General features: G+C 33.2%; 2 protein-coding genes across 6 annotated transcripts in view; one reads left to right on the forward strand and one right to left on the reverse strand.

The window, feature by feature from the left end:
* Nucleotides 1-19219, forward strand: part of LOC114340116 (WW domain-containing oxidoreductase) — a 73372-nt gene that overhangs the window by 44913 nt on the left and 9240 nt on the right. Inside the window, exon 7 of one of the 2 annotated variants that reach the window (XM_050655678.1) lies at nucleotides 5187-5400. The exons of the other annotated variant lie outside the window; for it this stretch is intronic. The gene's annotated coding sequence lies outside the window, so the exon portion shown is untranslated. Of the gene's footprint in view, nucleotides 1-5186; nucleotides 5401-19219 lie in introns of those variants that run through there. 2 annotated transcript variants of the gene reach the window in all.
* LOC114339977 (A disintegrin and metalloproteinase with thrombospondin motifs 9) overlaps nucleotides 1506-19219 on the reverse strand; it is a 608198-nt gene continuing 590484 nt past the window's right edge. For 3 of the 4 annotated variants that reach the window (XM_050655672.1, XM_050655671.1, XM_028290676.2), the window contains 5 exons: nucleotides 18882-19055; nucleotides 12109-12330; nucleotides 11576-11901; nucleotides 10231-10564; nucleotides 1506-10098 (listed from right to left, as the gene is read on the reverse strand). In XM_050655672.1, the coding sequence (XP_050511629.1) occupies nucleotides 10012-10098; nucleotides 10231-10564; nucleotides 11576-11901; nucleotides 12109-12330; nucleotides 18882-19055 (1143 nt within the window). In that variant the 3' untranslated portion in view covers nucleotides 1506-10011. The remainder of the gene's footprint in view (nucleotides 10099-10230; nucleotides 10565-11575; nucleotides 11902-12108; nucleotides 12331-18881; nucleotides 19056-19219) is intronic. The other variant, XM_050655673.1, reaches the window with a different exon arrangement.

The raw sequence follows: 19219 nt of genomic DNA on the forward strand, positions 1-19219 counted from the left end.
AAAATATCACACAAAATTGAAAAATGTATCCATTAATATAGTATAACACTCTGTAAATTTAGATAATAAGTAGGCTTAGATATTAACTTAAAATTGTTATTGTAATACCATACAAAAAAACACAAATAGTCTGGCTAATTGGCTCCGTCAAAGCCATTAATAAAAAAAAACTGCAGTATCCAGTATCTGCTACCTGTCATTATATGCCCCCGATATTCAAGTTTTTTTCTTTTTTATCATCTTTGTTTTGGCCTCATTATATTTATTTTATTCGAAGTACCTGGTCTATTTACTTGTCCAGATACTGTACTAAATTTTTCGGTTTTTCGTTAATTACTTTTAGATATTAGTAGTAACTAGTCGTAGTCTCAGTAAGTAAGAACACATTCAATTGTTACGTCGTTTCGTATAGTAACAAGTGCCCACAAAAAAAAATCGCCAGTTCAGTTATACTAAAAAATAAATCAACCCTCTCTCCTTCCTTTCTCTGCTTAGTAATAACTGAAGACATCAACACTTACCAGTTAAATAATGTAAGAATTTTTTGTTATACAATCCCTACAGTCCGCTTTAAATTTGTTTGCGTAATAAACCAGCATTCGCCTAATCGCCACCCCTTGTAAGTCACCTTCGCCTTGACCTATTCTGTTTAAGATTTTTATGTTTGAAATGCATTGAACCCATGATATTTTGAGCATTCTACGATATGATCACATGTCGAAGGCATCTAATCTGTTCATCATGTTAACCTTCATGATCCAGGTTTCACATCCATATATTAATGCAAGATACACATAACATTTTATAAACTGGATTCTTAGTTGTAAGTTCAGCTGATAATTGCACAGTATAAATCGTAAGTTTCATAAATGCTCCTCTTGCAATTTCTTTGCGAGTTTTAATTTCTTCATCAGGATTTGGTGTCTCGTTTATCAAACATCCTATGTACATATTTAAAATGGTTAACTTTTGTAATTGGCTCATTGCTGACAATTACTTGCATACTGCCAACGTCTTGTTTACTAACCACAAGTAGATATATTTTTGTCTTTGATCTATTTATACCAAGTCCATTATTTGAGAATTCTCTAGTGACTCGATCCATAAGGAACTGAAGATCTTTTCAGCCTTGATCACTGTGTCATCTGCATATCTGATCTTAATAGTTTCTTTCTTAATTCGAACTCCACACATTGCTCTTATAAGGCTTCGTTAAATATTATTTCCGAGTACACGTTAAACAAAGTTGGGGATAACGCGCAACATTGTCTGATACCTCTTTGAATAAAACATTTTGTGGATTTCTTTACCGTCTACCAGAATAGAAGCTTCTTGATTCCAATATAGATGTTGTAAAAGTCTCAGAGCTTCATCATATATTTCACTTATTTCTATATACTCAAACAGCCTATCATGTTGGGCCCTATCAAAAGCCTTTTCAAAGTCTATAAAGCAAACGTTAATTGGTTTCTGTATAGTATGGAAGGATAAAATAAACAAATCAATATTTACGAATGTTTTATTGCTTCAATACTTTTAGGGAAATAGTTTGAACGAAATTTTTCACAATGCGTGTTTAAACAGTCTCCAAAATGAAGTTACAAGGTAGTAAGAACTAAAAAAATGCCGAATAAAATAAAAATGTACAATATAAATAAATACAAATATATACAACACTGGCAGCATTCAATAAATTAACAAATAAAAAATCCGGGTACATTTTCTAAGACTAGTTGGTTCATACAGGGTGGGTCATAAAGAAGAGGGATTATTTCCTACAAAAAATATCAACATTTCGAGTAATAACCGGGATAACATATTAATAATTGCTGAATATGTCGTCAACATGGTTATCGTCTAGTTCACTATACCGTTTTAGTCACTAGAGGAATGGTTTTTAATTTCTGAATGCTTTAAAAACTTCTTGAGCGAATATCTATTGTTTTGTAGTAAATACCAAACTGCTAACATAATAATCTGATGGATTCAAATCTAGGCAACTAGGTGGTCAAAGAAACTGACACTTACGATCTACTTAGTACAGGTAAATAAGCAAAACAAGACCCTCCTCGGAACTGTGACAAATCCAGGTATTTTTTTAGATATCGGCCTATATGAAAAAAACCTATACGTATTTTGACGAGATATCGGCGTCCTTTTGTAATTATTAAAAATTTCATGTAAAAAATGTCATGACTACCATTAAAAAGCTTAATATTTGAGTTATGCGTTAACGCAATGTTAAGTCACAATGGCGACCTCTCGTGCATTTCGGCTGAACTAGCTTCGAGGGGCTGTTCAATGTCAAACGCTGAGCGCACATGCATTTGAATCAAGTAGGTACTATGCATTATTTATTTTTACATGTTTTAAAATAATTATTGGTAATATAAAATTATTAACATGGAATCTTCACGTTTCAATAAAAGTTAGAATCGATGTTGTATATAAAATTTGTAAGAAAACATGTAAAAATAAATACTGAATATTAACTACTTGTTTCAAATACATGTGCGCTCAGCATTTGACATTAAAAACCCTCTCGAAGCTAGTTCTTCTAAATCCACGAGAGGTCGTCATTGTAACATAGAGAATTACAAAAATTTATTTTTAAAACAAAAACAACTTTAAAATGGCGATTGCTAAAAGTTGCAAAATTTATTTATTGCTTCGAAAACTGCAAAATAAGGCAAAATAATTAATTGTTTATAAATATTGTGAAAAATCAACCTAGTTATTTGTTATTAGATATTTATTCTGCTTTTTGAGGGTAAGCAAAAAATCGAAAAAATGTCATTTTTGACACTAAATTGTTAAGGGACTATCCTAGTGTAAAAGTACTAAATTCATATATTTTTGGGGAATTTCTCAAATAAAAAGAACTGTACCAGTTGTTTTGAAAATTTGCATGAGCATTTATTGTAAAAAGAAGTACATGTAAAAAAAATTTCATAAAAAAATATTGAAAATTAAACGATTTATGCGCCATCTGCTGGCACCGTGAAAAAACATATCTCCACTACTGCAGTGATTGGGACTAATAGAGATCCTGAAATATAAAATTTCAAAGTGATTATTGAAATATAAGTTATTTTCTATACCATCAACTAGGATTTTTGAAAAATATTAAAATTTGAAAAAATGATGAAGTGTTGAAATTTTTTTTAAATTAGCTAAAAAATTCTCAGTTTCAAAAACCACCAAATTGGCATTTTTTATCCAATCAAAAAACCCCTAGTTGACGGTATAGAAAATATCTTATATTTCAATAATCACTTTGAAATTTTATATTTCAGGATCTCTATTAGTCCGAATTACTGCAGCAGTGGAGCTATGTTTATTTTCATGCTATGTTTATATGCGCAGATGGCGCATAAATCGTTTAATTTTTAATATTTTTTAATGATTTTTTTTACATGTACTTCTTTTTATAATAAATGCTCATGCAAATTTTCAAAACAACTGGTACAGCACTTTTTTTATAGAACTTCCCAAAAAAATATGTGAATTTCGTACTTTCACACAAGGATAGCCCCTTAACCCTTAAACGCCCAACCTTTTTAGGTTCCATGTATGCCCAAGGGTGGGTAAAAAATGTCCACCTAGAAAATAGCTAATATATTTATTGAGAGTTGTTGGAAATGGATTAAACTTAAGAATCTTATACTTAATAAACACAGCATCTTCAAAAATATTAATATAAACAATTTACGAACCTTACAATCAAATTACCATGTACATCAAAATTAACATACCAGTAAAAGCCAGTAATTCAGATTTGTCGATTTTCTCCACATTCTTCCTTTCAGCCTCCTCATTGGCGGATAGTTATGTCGATTATGTAATTGTACGTCGATAATTGTATGGATTATGTTCCTACCAACGAGAAATTATATAGAAACCTTTAGTAACAAGTTTTACCAAATGTGTACTTTTTGTACCCACCCATATTTAACTCAAAATATTACTTTTATTTTCAAAAATATCGGTAGAACCAAATTAAAATTCGATAAATGACTGTCTTTTTAACAATAAACAATTTTTAAAAAAAATTTAAACACGTAATAGATATGTTACAAGGGAATACTCATTAGGTGGACATTTTTTACCCACCCTTGGGCGTTTAAGGGTTAATAATAAATAATGACGCTGAAACCTCTGCAGAAAACATGTAGTTTGTTTATATAGGCCTATAATAAAATAAGATACCTGGATTAGTCACTGTCCACAAACCTTCTTTTTCTGAACTAATTGTGAAAACTGTTTTTTCGGGTTATTTCTTATTTCAGTAGAAAAAATGTGATACTAATTAAATATATTCAAATACAGAGTGACAAAGATATACTACAATATAACACGACATTTGAGTAATAAAGGAATACATTTTTGTAAGAAAACCATTACTCAAACAACTAAAACATGCTGAAATGGATAATAACCATGTAAAACATGTTAAGTGGAAGATATTTTTTATTTTTTTTTATTTTGTTTTGTATTTTTATGTAAAAAAATGACTAATATATTACTGAATTATTTTTATAATTTACAACCCCCTTTACTATAGCATTTATTAATATTTGAGCACAATTATTACACAAAAAGTTCATCAAAATTTGCAGGTGGAATAAATCCAATTATTTATACGCCACCCTGTATATGGGATGACTATTTTCAATTGTTACTACGTCAGGATGAATAGTGATTGTTTGATTAGCACTATTAGGTCTGGATCCCGCGTATGAAAAAAAAGTTGATTAATAGCAAGCTGAAAATTTGTTAATAGCTTAAGGGTGTCTAGTCGGACAAACTTTGATATATGGGAACACTGGAACAGGAGAAGTTTTAATTGTGGAACAGGTTAAAAATTTGGAACGGTCAGACCACGAAAACGGCACATGTATTTTGTCCGACAGAACAGACTTAAACTCTCCGAACAGAGATTAAACTCTCATGCAAAAATCAGACTGCCATTTGCCATTTTAACCTGTTCCACAATTAAAACTGCCCCTGTTACAGTGTTCCCATATATCAAAGTTTATCCTACTAGACACCCTTAAGCTATTAAGAATATTTTCAGCTTGCTATTAATCAACTTTTTTTTTCATACGCCGGATCCAGACCTATATTGTCTGAGGTAGTAACATTGAACAGCTTGTGTTTGTTTTACCTTAATCGGACTATTTTAGTGGAATTAGCAGGCTTCGATGTGTGATTGGTTTAGTGGATTCGAGGTTTGAGTAACTTTCAGGCAGACATTTTTCAAGCGCAGTAGAAGAAAATCCAAACTGAATCTTGCGCTAAGACCTTAGATTAGTAGTATATTATAACTATTCAAATTGGTTGATTAATTTGCGGAAACAAGGCATAAAAAGCTTTTACAAATAAAAATGTATGATTTAATTTTTTCTTTTTGATTTATTTAACCTCTCTTCACCTCTCTCAAAATTATTCTGAGGTCTACAAATAAACATGGATACTGCAAAAGGTCACAAATCGACATGTAAATACACAAAAATAAAACGCGATCGCTAAAATAAACTTGTTTTAGCGATTTTTAACGCATTGCTGGCAAAGATCCGATGAATTTGATGTTAAAGCTCTTTTAATTTTTAGTGCACCGGTATTTAATGCACATAATATAGTCTCTATGCTAAGTCAAGATAGTTTTTCTACACAATCCGAAAAATAGTGACATTAGCGATAACTCACTTGGATTTCCTGCCTCTAATCTTCAATATCATTCCATTTTTTGGGTCTTTTCTGTAGTTAAATATAAAATAGCAACTTTGATGTTACATTTAATCGTCAAAAACCGTTATCACTATTACTTTTACATAACCACACCTAACCCAACCTTTTGCAATAACAATTTGCCTTTCTGCACTCAATTCTTTGACAACAATATTCTTAGCTTTACTTTCAATATAATCTTTTCTTCTTCTTTAAGTGTTGTCTCCCAATCGGACGTTAGCTATCATTATCACTATCTTTACCTTATCTACCGCTGCTCTAAAGAGTTATATGAAACTGCATTTTAACCAATCCCCTAAATTTTTCTTTCAACCATGCCACTTTTTCCTATACCTACTCCTTCCTTCTCTTATCTTTCCCTGTATTGTCAGTCTTAGCATTTCATATCGCTGTCCCCTCATTATGTATCCCATAAATTGTAACTTTCTTATTTTTATTATGTTTGTGGCGACACGCTTTAATTACTATTTTTGCTAATTTTAATTTTTAATAACTTTTCTCAAAACGAAATAATATAGGTCATATAACATTCACATTTAATATACAAACCAGATGCTAAGAAGGGCACGGTTTTACGAAACGAAATGTATCCCTAACCATTATGTTTTTGGTGTGTTTAGTTTAACAAACTGAATTCCCCATAAATTAATTACCTTATCAGACCTTATGTCAATAACTCACTTCCGAGAGCTGCATTCGAAGACGTTTCTTAAATCTGTAGAAATGTTTTAACTTTTAAACGCCAGATCTAAATAATTTATTGCCTTTCTGGCCAGATGGTAGAAACACAAACATATTAGCGTTTGTGGTTTGTTTCAGCCACGGCAGTCGATTCACAACCTCCTGTCGGGAGTCACACCCCAGCGGGCGTCGGGATAGGTCAACATTACCCGTAGGGATTAAAATAAATATATGTATTATTGAAAGTTTGTTGTGTTTACATTTATTTTAGTTAATCGTTCCCAAACCAGACGGAACATGTTTATTTTACGTATTCTGGCCCATTTCTCGCAATTCTTCTGTGTTCGTTTTCTTCTGTGTCCATCACTATGTCAAATCCAGGTTTCCAGGTATTTTGTTCATATTTTTCACAGAAAGTTTTAGTTTTCATAATCTTTCATATCATAATACATTATTTAGTTTTCTCTGAAATTCGGATTCTATATTTGCAGAAAGTTCTATATTTGCAAAGCTCTAGTCTTTGGTGTCACTTTTACCAAATTGTTAGGTTATATTGTGGAGATCAGCCTTTCTATTAACTTATATAATGTTAACCGTTCATAAATGCGGTAATAGTGCAATATTTTCTTCCAGTTAAAGAAAAATATGTGTGTAGTACCGTCTGCAGTCTCATCCAGATTGTCAAGGTTGTGTACTCAAAAAATGTTACTGTCTTCGTCACAAAATCTTCATACAATCTCGATATTTAACGTAAAACAAACACTTTGTGCAATAAATATACTATTTGCAATACAGAACAAGTCAAACGCCTTCTAGAGATTGACATTCTCGATAAAATTGTCTAATGCCCAATTTACTCACACTATAACAGTAAAATATCGTTTTTTTTTTCTTGTTCGTTTGATTTGTCCTGTAGATTACGCCGACAAGAAACCTGAAAGCGGAGTTTTACACAAATAAAAATTGTTGAAATACAAATGTTAGTTCAAGGATTTTTATGCCCTTAGCTACAAATATATTTAAAAAGTATTTTGCGGTCTATACTTAAAATACATCGCCTCAATATGAGGCAAAAATGCTAAAAATGGATTTGTAATTTTGATATGAAGAAGAAGAGTGTCTTGAAGAAATGCATTGAGTTTATTTTAATCGTATTGTACATTAATCTATAAATATATGGCAGTTTTTGTTTCGTCAACTTAATCACAAAATTGTCATGATACTCTCAAAACTTTTATTTAACATAGATAGTATTTGTTTCCCAGGCGTTTGCAGGCAGTGAAGGTTTGTAATTTTGATCTGTGGGTTCAATGGGGAATTTATTGGTCAAATTACCCAGTTAGATCAGAACAAATTGAAGACATTACATTTGACTACAGACAGAGAACAATTGATAGAGGACAAACCAAGAGAACGATCAACAACTATTTAGACGATATTTTTTCGCTTCGAAAGAAGAGGAAAATATAAGATACTATGTTATAAGTGGAGAAAACAGTAAGAGAAGAAAGAGACACCACTTAAGATAAGGATGAAGCTCTAGGGATGCAACGAGACAGGAAAGAACCTACTCTTTGGCGTTTGGAGTGAAAATCTATGGTGAACTCCAGTTCCTTTTAACAGTTGTTAATTGCGTAAACACGAAAGGAAGAGAAATGGGTCTAAAAATGAATGCTACTAAGACGAAATTTGTGATATAAAGTAGCCAACCTCACAACAATGCTTCCCTACAGAGAGATCAACAAAACATTGAGAGAGTGACTCACTTTAAGTTTCTGAGATGCTACATTACAGACTAACTAGACCCAAGTAAAGAGATCAAATGTAGAGTGAACGCAGCTCGCCCAACGTTTCTACAAATGAAATAATTCTTCTGTATCTGTGAAACCCTGTTTAGAAGGGTTAAACACTTGTGAAGAGAAGGAAATAACAAAGAAATATAAAGCTCTTTGGGAATAGAAGAAATGGGAAGAGAAATAGAAAAACTATATTGGAAGGGTGAAGAGTCGAAAACCTCCCTATAGAAGAAAATACGATTGCAAGGAAAGAGGAAAAAAAAAGAAAATGGCCCCCAAAAGAGTTTTGAGCCGAATTTGTTCACATCGGATTCATCTAGTGTAAAGATGGGGATGCTACTAACGAAAAAACCTTAAAAACTCCTTAAATATGGCCGCCTGGTTGCACTAAAATTATTTTATTACCATTCCTAAAACCGTAACATTAAGATAGGTAGTTGACAAAATATTACTCAAACAACAAATTACAAATCCATTTGACTTGAAAATTAGGAAGTGTTTTGGTATGGCAGTTGTTTTTTAACCTACTTAATTCATTATTTTTTCGCGCGGGTTTTTAATACTACAATACTGTGCAATTATACAGGGTAAATCAAAAACTTCTAACCTACAAAAATATATTTTTAATTGTAGTGAATTGTTACAGGTTTTGTATAATTGATATACCCTGTATGTATTTATAATACGATAGAAGTCTTCTCGGTTGATACCATTCTTGAAGCGGTGTGTTACGTTGCTTTACGCTGACAGAAAATATAGCAGCCAATTAGAGAGTTCGTCTAGCTTTTGTCTCTAACGATATGGCACATAATATTATTAAAAACAAAGGTAGAACAAAGGTAAAACAAGTATAAAATGACAGAAATACTTCTCATATTTGTAAATGTCTTAATACATACAAATTCTTTGCATATGTCTAATTTTCCGCATATATTTTATAGACTTTTGATGGATGTGCATATATTTTAATAGTCCTTTTAATTTTTCGCATAGTTCTTAGACTCCAACCATTTTTCATGGTCCTTCGGAGCCGGGTAGTTTCCGATGTTTCCGATAATTTTTAAAAATGTTTTATTCTGTTTCACTCTCTTCTTTTTATAGTTTTGACTAATCATAATTACATATTTTTCCCAGTTTATATTACTTAATTTTCTAGTTGCCATTTCGGGAAATATTTATCTAAAAATTGTTTTAGATTGTTTCTTTTTCATTAATTTCTATAACTTTGTTTTGATTGGTATGGGTAATGATTGGTTGAAAATAATCCAAAAAAAGGTGCAAGATCTCTGCAGTGCTTTAAGAAATACGTTATTTTAAAACTGTTCTGAGATTGTTTATTTCTGTAACAACTTTTTTTGAAGATTGTTGGGTAAAAATGATGTAGCTCGATTAGTTACAACGTAATGTTGGGTATTTTTGATTTTGATATTTAATTTTTAATTTCTTAGAAACGAATTTGCAATAAAATAATTGTTTTCCTGCTATTTATAGCCAGAGATTTTCTGTTTCAACTATTAAAATAGATCACTATATATTGCATTATAGAAAAATGTATAATGTATATTGCTCATAACTTTCTCAACTAAAAAAAACGAGACAAAAGCTAGTGACCATCATCTCAAATGTCAGTTCTTTTTGTATCGTGTCAAGTTAGAAAAGACAAAAGCTTTTTGTACATCCACCGCTAATTGGGATCCAATTTCTGTGTATTACAACCTTCTTGGACTTGGTGTTAGGTTTTTGGTCTTTGCCTCTCATGAACACAGTGCGACGGTTGAATGATCTAAGTGATTTCCACGGCCAGACCTATACTGGGATCTGGAACACATTGACCACAGTATCCTCCGCATTGGCCAGATGCAGTTGTGTCCTAGAAAAGAAAAATTTGTTATTACAACTTTAATTTTGATTTAATATACACTTTAAGCAGCTATGAATATGTTAAGGGTGATCATTCATGAAAGTAGTTGAACATTGAGTAGTTCCTAATGTTAATACTCACAGATCTTCGTATCTCAGCCGAAGCGTAAGGCCCCACTTTCTCCCATCTCACACTGCTGACCAACCTGAATGACGTATGCGTCAAATCAACCTCGAATCTTCCTTGGGGGCAGTTGGTCGAGGAACTATAACAATCTCCGGCGGTACCGTAAGGTACTCTTCTTCCTCGCAGCTGCTTCGAGAAAGTAAAATCATCATTGATGATTCGCAGAGACGTGATGTTCAGTCTGACTTTCCAGAACTTTGTTGCTCCTGATCGTTCGGGGCCCAAATTGTCACATTGACAGCTGTCGTCTCGTTGACCTCCATTCGGGCAGGATCTCACATCCGTTAACCTAAAAGAAATTTTGCAAAAATCAAAATTTTTTGACGGCTGTTGTTAAAAAGGTACAGAACACCAGAAAACAACGCAATATATGCATAATTGTAGACACCGAAGGCCAGAGTTTGACTATACTTGAAGATCAGTATATAAGTAGTGAAAATCCATGCAAGAATTATTCAAAGATACAGCAAGGAGAGAAAATCACCAGGACATGATGAAACGTGTGGTGAAATTTTAAAGCTAATTGAGGCACACCAACTCACAGCTCTTACGAAGCTATTCAACAACCTAAATGAGACTGGTCACTTATCAAAAAATCCAGCGATAGGAAATATGAAGAACAGAGATTAATTAGTTTGATGAGCCTTGTACTTAAAGTACTCCATACTATCACTTACTCACTCTTATACACACAATTTGAAGAACACCTAAGTGAAGTTCAATTTGGATTCAGAGCAAAAACGAAGCACTTTTCATTTTGCAAGTTCTAGTACAGCATGTTGCATACTGTCCTCAGCATTATTAATTAAGGCATCTTTAGAGAAGTTTTTTACGAATCAGAAGATGGTATTCCAGTAAATAGCAAACTTATAACCAATAGACATGCAGACGATACTGTTTTGCTGGCAGATAATGCGCAGGGGCTCCAAAAGATGATGGATAATGTAGAAACATGTTACAAACTGTCTAAAACAAAACTGTAAGAAGACAAAAATAATGGTCCAGTACTTCGAGATGCTGTGAATAGAATCAGATGAGTCGATGTGGTCACCAACATTACTAGAAGATAGGCATCTTTAGAGAAAATTGTTGAATCGGACAATTCCAAATAAAAAAAAACTACATTTAACAGGAATGTGAAAGTCTACAGTCTACACCAACAATAGGATATTCAAAGATGCTAGATTGTTATAAATATAAGAAAACAAAAGGAACAAGGTATCTCTTAACAATTTGTAAATCAACTCACAAATTTCAAGACATTGATTATAAAAATTTACTGCTTTGGTTAAAAACGTACCTCTTATCATAAAGTTCCGCAAAATTCATACTATCAGGATGCAAGCTTATATATTCCAACGGTTCAGGCGTATCCATTTTATAGCAGTGGATGTTAACAGGTCGTCCCAGTACAGATATAATATAATCTTTATTTTCCTTCGTTCCTGTCGCGTGTTTTAGCTCCTTGCAACTCTTATATAGGCACCTCCATTGGTTGCATTTTCTTTTTCTGGGCGGTTTCAAGTTGGCGCGGCAATAGGATCTGGGTACTCTCTGGTGGGTCCATACGTTCACGCAAGGGATGGCTCGAACTTGCCTACCTCTTCTACCGCAAGCGTGTGAACACTGTAACAAATATTTAGGATAAATTAACACCATTCAAGGCTTAAATATATTTTATAATTGATAGACTACATACAAAAATGTCATTAGTGATATAGAACTTCTGGATAAAAATAATGAACCCAATGTAATTTTAGACTTTGGCAATTATCTTCTCTGATGTTTTAACTTTCTGTAAAAGGTCACTCACACAGTTATAATATCACTTACCTGTTTCCATGGTCCCGGTCTCCAAATATATTGATCCCCACATTGAGACAAAATGCATTTGGCCGTAACCGGTGGCTTGTTGTACACGGAGCAATAGTTCTGGTGATGAATCTTGTTTTGGTACAGATCTGGTAGCGGTATGGGATCTATGGCACCTCCTTTGTAGACTCGGTGACAAGTGACATTCCTCTTCTTCACACCGGTGCCGCAGGAAGCAGAACACTAAAAAATTATCAATAGGAAATACAATACGGTGTTTAATAGGCTGGAGAAATTTACTGGGGATATCCAAAGGACTTACATCAAATTGCACTAAATCTACTACAGACAGTGAACTTGATTTATGGAATCGTAGATCCAAATTCTAAACATCAGAATAATAGGTCTGGATCCCGCGTATGAAAAAAAAGTTGATTAATAGCAAGCTGAAAATTTGTTAATAGCTTAAGGGTGTCTAGTCGGACAAATTTTGATATATGGGAACACTGGAACAAAGGAAGTTTTAAATGTGGAACAGGTTAAAAATTTGGAACGGTCAGACCACGAAAACGGCACATGTATTTTGTCCGACAGAACAGACTTAAACTCTCCGAACAGAAATTAAATTCTCATGCAAAAATCAGACTGCTATTTATCACAAAATGGGCGTTTTAATGAGTGGAACATGTAGAATATGTGAAATAACAGGAATTATGACAGGTAATAAATAGCAGTCTGATTTTTGCATGAGAGTTTAATCTCTGTTCAGAGAGTTTAAGTCTATTCTGTCGGACAAAATAAATGTGCCGTTTTCGTGGTCTGACCGTTCCAATTTTTTAACCTGTTCCACAATTAAAACTGCCCCTGTTCCAGTGTTCCCATATATCAAAGTTTATCCGACTAGACACCCTTAAGCTATTAACAAATTTTCAGCTTGCTATTAATCAACTTTTTTTTCATACACGGGATCCAGACCTATAATTGTTTAAAATATATAAAGGAACAATTTACAATCATATCTCAACAAATTTTGTTTTTAAATTATTTTCTTGTGGTACCTCAATAAAAAAGCAAAATTGGTAATATAAATGATTTATTTTACATTTGGACTTGATTTCTGTCGTCAATATTTTAAAATAGAGAATGGTTGTGATGGGGAAGCTGTGAAACCTTAAAAAAAAATAAGTTATGACAGATGATCCAAAAGTTCCAGGACTAATTTAATCGTCATACAACCTCATTTAATGCTTTTCAAGGTACTACTGTAGGTATGGTTTGTTCAACAGTAAATGATTTGAGTTCAATTAGTGCGGTCGTAAATATTATTAAATTTATCTGACCTGGCCCATTGTTAAGACCCACCCGGAGCGATAAGCAACCGAGGTAGACAGAGTTGGTCTTTTGCAATTAACACTGACTAGACGGTACTCCCATAATAATGCCTAAAATAAATTTTACCTGAAACCGGGCCTTTTATACTATTATCGGTTAATCCGGGCTGTTTATAGTGGTAACTAATCTAACTTAACCATTTACTGTTTAACATACCATAATATATACATTGGTCAGTCTGGCAAACCTAGACTGCATTAGTTTCGCAGATGACGTGGTATTTCTGACACAAAACTTTGAAAAATGAATGAAAACTTTGAATAAAAATTTGAAGCTAGAAAATATATAACCTGACTCTAAACCAAGAAAAAAACAAGTACATATATGGAAATGAGAGAGGAAAATGCAGAAGAAAATAAATTAATCACTCTATGGACGAAGGACAGAGTATAAATTTGAGAAGGTAACTGAATTTGAGTAGGTACCTTGGAGTAACAGTTACAAATAGAGGAGACCAAGATAGGGAAATCGATAAACGGCTGTTGAAAGGTAGCAAAGCAGTAGGATCATTAAACGCTCTGTTGACCAAAAACGTGTCCAGGGCAGCGAAGATTCGAACTTATGAAACTTCCAATGAATCAGAAAGAAGAAGTTAGAGATTTGGTAAAGGAAAATCTTAAGAAAAGTTTTTGGTAGCATAAAAGAGGCTGGCAGGGAAAACCAGGAGCTAATGGAGATGCATAGAAGACCCAAAACAACGCAGAAAATCAGGGCTCAGAGTGTTAGATGGTTGGAACATGATTTACGAATGCCAAAGGAAAGAAACGTCCTAAGAGTTTTGCAAGCAGAAGACCAAGGAAAGAAAAGAAAGGAGAGCATAGAAGAAATGGGAACACAGGACTGGAGAAAACAAGTGAAGGGCCGAAAAAAGGAAGGAGGATAGTGTACCTTAGAGTTTCTTCCTTTTTTTTTACATATCTGGAAATATTATATGCATGTCTCAGACAGTTTAGGCTCAAGCCTTTTTCTTTAGTATCTTTTTAAAACTAAAGATCTATTTCTTTTGTTGTAAACTTATAAGAAATTGAAAATATTAAAAGACACTTTGTTTTTTCTATACACTGTGGAAATTATTAAGGTAAATAAGTGCAGTTTGATGTACGTATTGCAAAACTAAAGCACATGATTCATCCCCCTTAAGCAGAACATACCTAAAATAGACATCTAAAAACAAAAAAAAATCCCACAAGAACTAAACTAATTACTATTCTACCACAACACAAAAGTTATAAATCACAAAGTGGCATTCAGTGATAGTGAAAAAGTACAAGCACAATGAACAATAATTTTCATCAACCTTGAACGCAGGCACTATGATTCTACTAAGCTAAAATAGGAAGCTAAAATAGGAACAGTATCAATACTGTTTCAGTTTTTTTGTGGTAAAATAGATGATGTAACTATATATGTTATGTTGTAAGTACTCCCTCTGCAAAGAAATCATACTGGGTGTCACAAAAAATTGGTCATTAATTTGATCACTATCCCCATTATTACGATTGTCTAATGGAATATCGTTTAAATAAATTTAAGCAATTTGTAAGAAAATTTAACCAATATATAAATGCAATGCTGCGTCTGCGTTATCAACATAATGTTCTAATGCATACTGCGTTGTTGTATTTTACATATCCCTACTTTCTGTCAGTTTTTTTAAATGTTTTAAAACTTGAATCTGATTAAAGCTGATTCTCTGTTCTGTACGATTGATTTTCATCTTTCTTTCTTAATGATTTTCATACTTCAGTGGACTGCGACTCTGCGACCCTCCCATTCTGTTATTAATGCAGTGATGTTCCCACATTAAATGTTTATTTTCTCTGACATTCTATTGTACTTTCTTTGTAATTCTTTATAATCATTCCGTGTTCCTTCTGTATTTAGGTTTAACCATCTTTTGTATTTTTCGTTATTTTCTGTAATAAGTTCTGTTGTATTTGTTTGGTCATCCATAATGGATTGCTTTTTTAACATTTTCTTCCATGCCATTTGCTTCTTTAAAAGCTTGATGTATAGCTTCTGTGTTGTTCTTTTGTACTCTTGATCCGTGATAATTTTTGATTTTTCTTATAAGATTATTTTTTTATTGTCTTGCAATTGTCGTTTAAGTGTGTCTTGATTGACATGTATTTCGTCTACAGAAATCGTGAAATTATTTTTGTGACACCCTATATAATTTACCGATTATATTCTTCCGAATTTTAATTTCTAACTGACGATCTTAAACTTAACATTAGTACAATACCAAACAACTATCCTAAAGCGCACCTTTCTGGCGCTATCATTACATCTTTTTATCAATAAATATCTATTATTAAACCCACTCTCACCGTTGATAGGATGTATGATCCAACACCGAATTAGAAATTTTGTTAAAATGGACGCGTTTCTGCCAGTTTACATGCTTCTTTCGACGTTTAACGATTATTTTGTAACGAAAGTACGTAAAATCGATATTTTGCACATTTCCCTCATTGAATAATACCTATTTTAGTCTAAGAGCTAGAGCCGAAAAATCATAGTCATAAGTAATATGGAGTTTGGCATGTGAAATGTGTCTATTGTATATTGATAATTATGACCCCTTTCAGGCTGACACCTCAGTGGATACAGGAAGTAGCAATAAGGGATGAAAGGAGAAAGTTAGTGTAGTCTTTAAAGGTTTTCACCTCCTATTTTGTTAAACCTCCATCGATTTGCATGAAAATTGTTGACTAATTAGAGCATACCTCAAGAAACAAAACTGATTTGGTGCCAACTTGTGCTTTTACTCTGGGGGTGGATGCCACCCTTCTCGGGGGTGAAAACTATTTTATTAAAAATAACCCCACTAATCGATAGAGGGACAAATTTTAAGCAAAATTTGTTATATCATGAAATAAATCAATACATTTGATTAAAAAGGGTTCAAGGCAGGTTTTGTTTATATTCGATTCAGAGTTGGACTACCATCTCCATATAGCAACTATTTCAGCATCCTTATGCATCATCAGTGAAGATTATGCAGTCACAACTCTACAACCCAATACTATAATACTATAACTCCAATACATTTGAGTTATTAAAGATCAAAGATTTGTCTGTTTAAGAGCACATGCGTGAAGTTACGGATGATAAAAAGAACATATTAATTAATTATATGTTACTAAAATATTATTTTTATATTATTTCGATATTATAAATTTAGCAAAAATGTATTCGAATATGTCAAATGTACCCATTATTGGACACCCCCAGTTTCTGGACATATATAAAAAAATTTAATTAAATATCGAAATAATATAAAAATAATATTTTACTAACATACAATTAATTAAAATGTTCTTTTTATCATCCGTAACTTCACGCATGTGCTCTTAGATAGACAAATCTTTGATCTTTAATAACTCAAAAAGTATTGATTTATTTTAATAACATGATATAACAAATTTTACGTAAAATTTGTCCCTCTGCCGATGTGTGGGGTTATTTTTAATAAAGTAGTTTTCACCCGCGGGAAGGGGTGGTATCCACCACCAGGGTAAAAGTGAAAGTTGGCACCAAATCAGTTTTGTTTCTTGAGGTATGCTCTAACTAGTCACCAATTTTCATGCAAATCGATGGAGGTTTAACAAAATAGGAGGTGAAAACCTTTAATGACTGCACTAACTTTCCCCTTTCATCCCTTATTGCTACTTCCTGTATCCACTGACGTGTCAGCCTGAAAGGGGTTATAATTGTCAATATACAATGGACACATTTCACAGGAAAAACTCCATATTACTTATGACGATGATTATTCGGCTCTAGCTCTTCGTCTATTTTGAGATATATTTCATAAAATACGTCAAAATTTAGGACTCTAAGTGAAGACTACGTGATATACCTGATAGGACCTTAATAGTAGTTGCAATTCGTAACTTGTAGCATTTAAATAACCGGTAGATATAATAAATAAACTCCGTTTCCGGAGACCTGACGATGAACATCAAAGTTTAGTATTCGAAACCGGTCGTCCAAGGTACAATAAACTGTGATTAAATCTTATCTTTATTTCTTGAACCTTGTTGAAATAAACTCACATGTGCAACCGATTCATCAGTCTTTTATGTATTTTTACAGTAATCATCTCTTTTAAATGGTGTTCAAATTTTATTTGGTTCCCGTTTCTTAAAAATGTCATTTCTAAATATTTAGTGACAATTTGTACGTTCACGATGAAGATGTTTGTTCTTACAAAGTCTACGCGTTGTGTTAGGTAGGTAAAAAACATATCATTCCCATTTTTAACCAGTGCAATTCAACAGGGAAGTCACTTCCCTTTAAAAAAGCTGATGAAAACACGATATGCAGTAAAAATCTGAATCTATTAAACTCTCTAAGGGCCCTCTAAGTTCGCAATCATGTGTGTCCCATCGTTAAGAACTCACTGTGTACAGACTCTCTCTCGCAACTATTTTTATTCTTCTCTAGGTGCCATCTCCGCTTCGAAAGTTGGCAATCATCAGAGCGATTTTTACTTTTGACACCGCTGCTCTAAATAATTCGTTGTTACTACATCCAAACCATTCCCTAAGGTTCTTCAACCATGAGTTACTTCTCCTTCCTATGGATCTTTATCCCTGGATTTTTCCTTGCATAATGACCTGGAGTATTAGATATTTATCTCCTCTCATCACATGTCCCATATATCTCAGTTTTCTTCTCTTAATTGTTAGAAGTACTTCTCTTTCCTTATGCATACGTCTCATTACCTCTACGTTGATTATTCTATCTACCAATGAGATCTTCAGTATTCTTCAGTACATCCACATCTCGAATGCCTCCAGTCTTCTCACGTCAATTTTTTTCAGTGTCCACATTTACATCCCGTAGTACAATACGGATAGCACATAGCACCTCAACAGTCGTATTTTTAACTCAAGGTTTATAGTTCCGACAGCAGAGTAGCCTGTTAATTCTTGTAAATGTGTTTCTGGCCTGTTCGATTTGTGATGGAGATTAGAATAAAATCGTAACAGTCTTTCCTAAAGATATTTGTGGCATGTGTAGCCTACAATTTTATTTATTTGCCACATATTGTTGAAGATTAATTGTAACGATTCTTTGTTTTATTATATTATTTGACCTCGTAATTCGTTTATAAAAAAAACGTAGATAGCAGAAAGGAGAGAGTTGCTGGTTTTACTTACATCCAAAACTTCATATCATCATGTATATCCAGAACTGAATTCGCTCCTCATCAGAGATACTATTCATGGTCCTTCGAGCCGGATCGAAAACCTACCTGCTTTTTATGTATATTAATCGCGATAAACTCATTATAATAATCGTTAAACATCGTCAAGAAATAAAAAGACAGAAATCCAAGTCCCCATTGAAACAATCAATCAATAAATTTGGTATAGAAAAAGAACACTTACAGCCGACCAATACCCCTCGGTCCAGGCGAATTTGCAGCTGTACCTTTCGCACGGTCTGGTCGCTCTCGGCTTTTTCAAATGTCTGCACAACGTATCGACCACGGTGATCTCGTTTAGTGAGTCTTCGCACTCGATGTGTCGCCTTCTGTTACCTTTACCGCATTTGTTGGAGCACTTTGGTGAAGTGAGAGAAACAAAAAACAAGTGTTTTTAGGTTATGTGGTATAGCGGTTGGGGTTAGTAGACGAAGCGGTTTAGGATATGTACAAATAAGGAGTGATCGAGGACTGGTGGGGAATAGATGATGTATGATCAGTTCACTTACTATTTTCTATAAA

The sequence above is a fragment of the Diabrotica virgifera genome, chromosome 7 (assembly GCF_917563875.1).
Source record: "Diabrotica virgifera virgifera chromosome 7, PGI_DIABVI_V3a".
Taxonomy (NCBI): Eukaryota; Metazoa; Arthropoda; class Insecta; order Coleoptera; family Chrysomelidae; genus Diabrotica; species Diabrotica virgifera.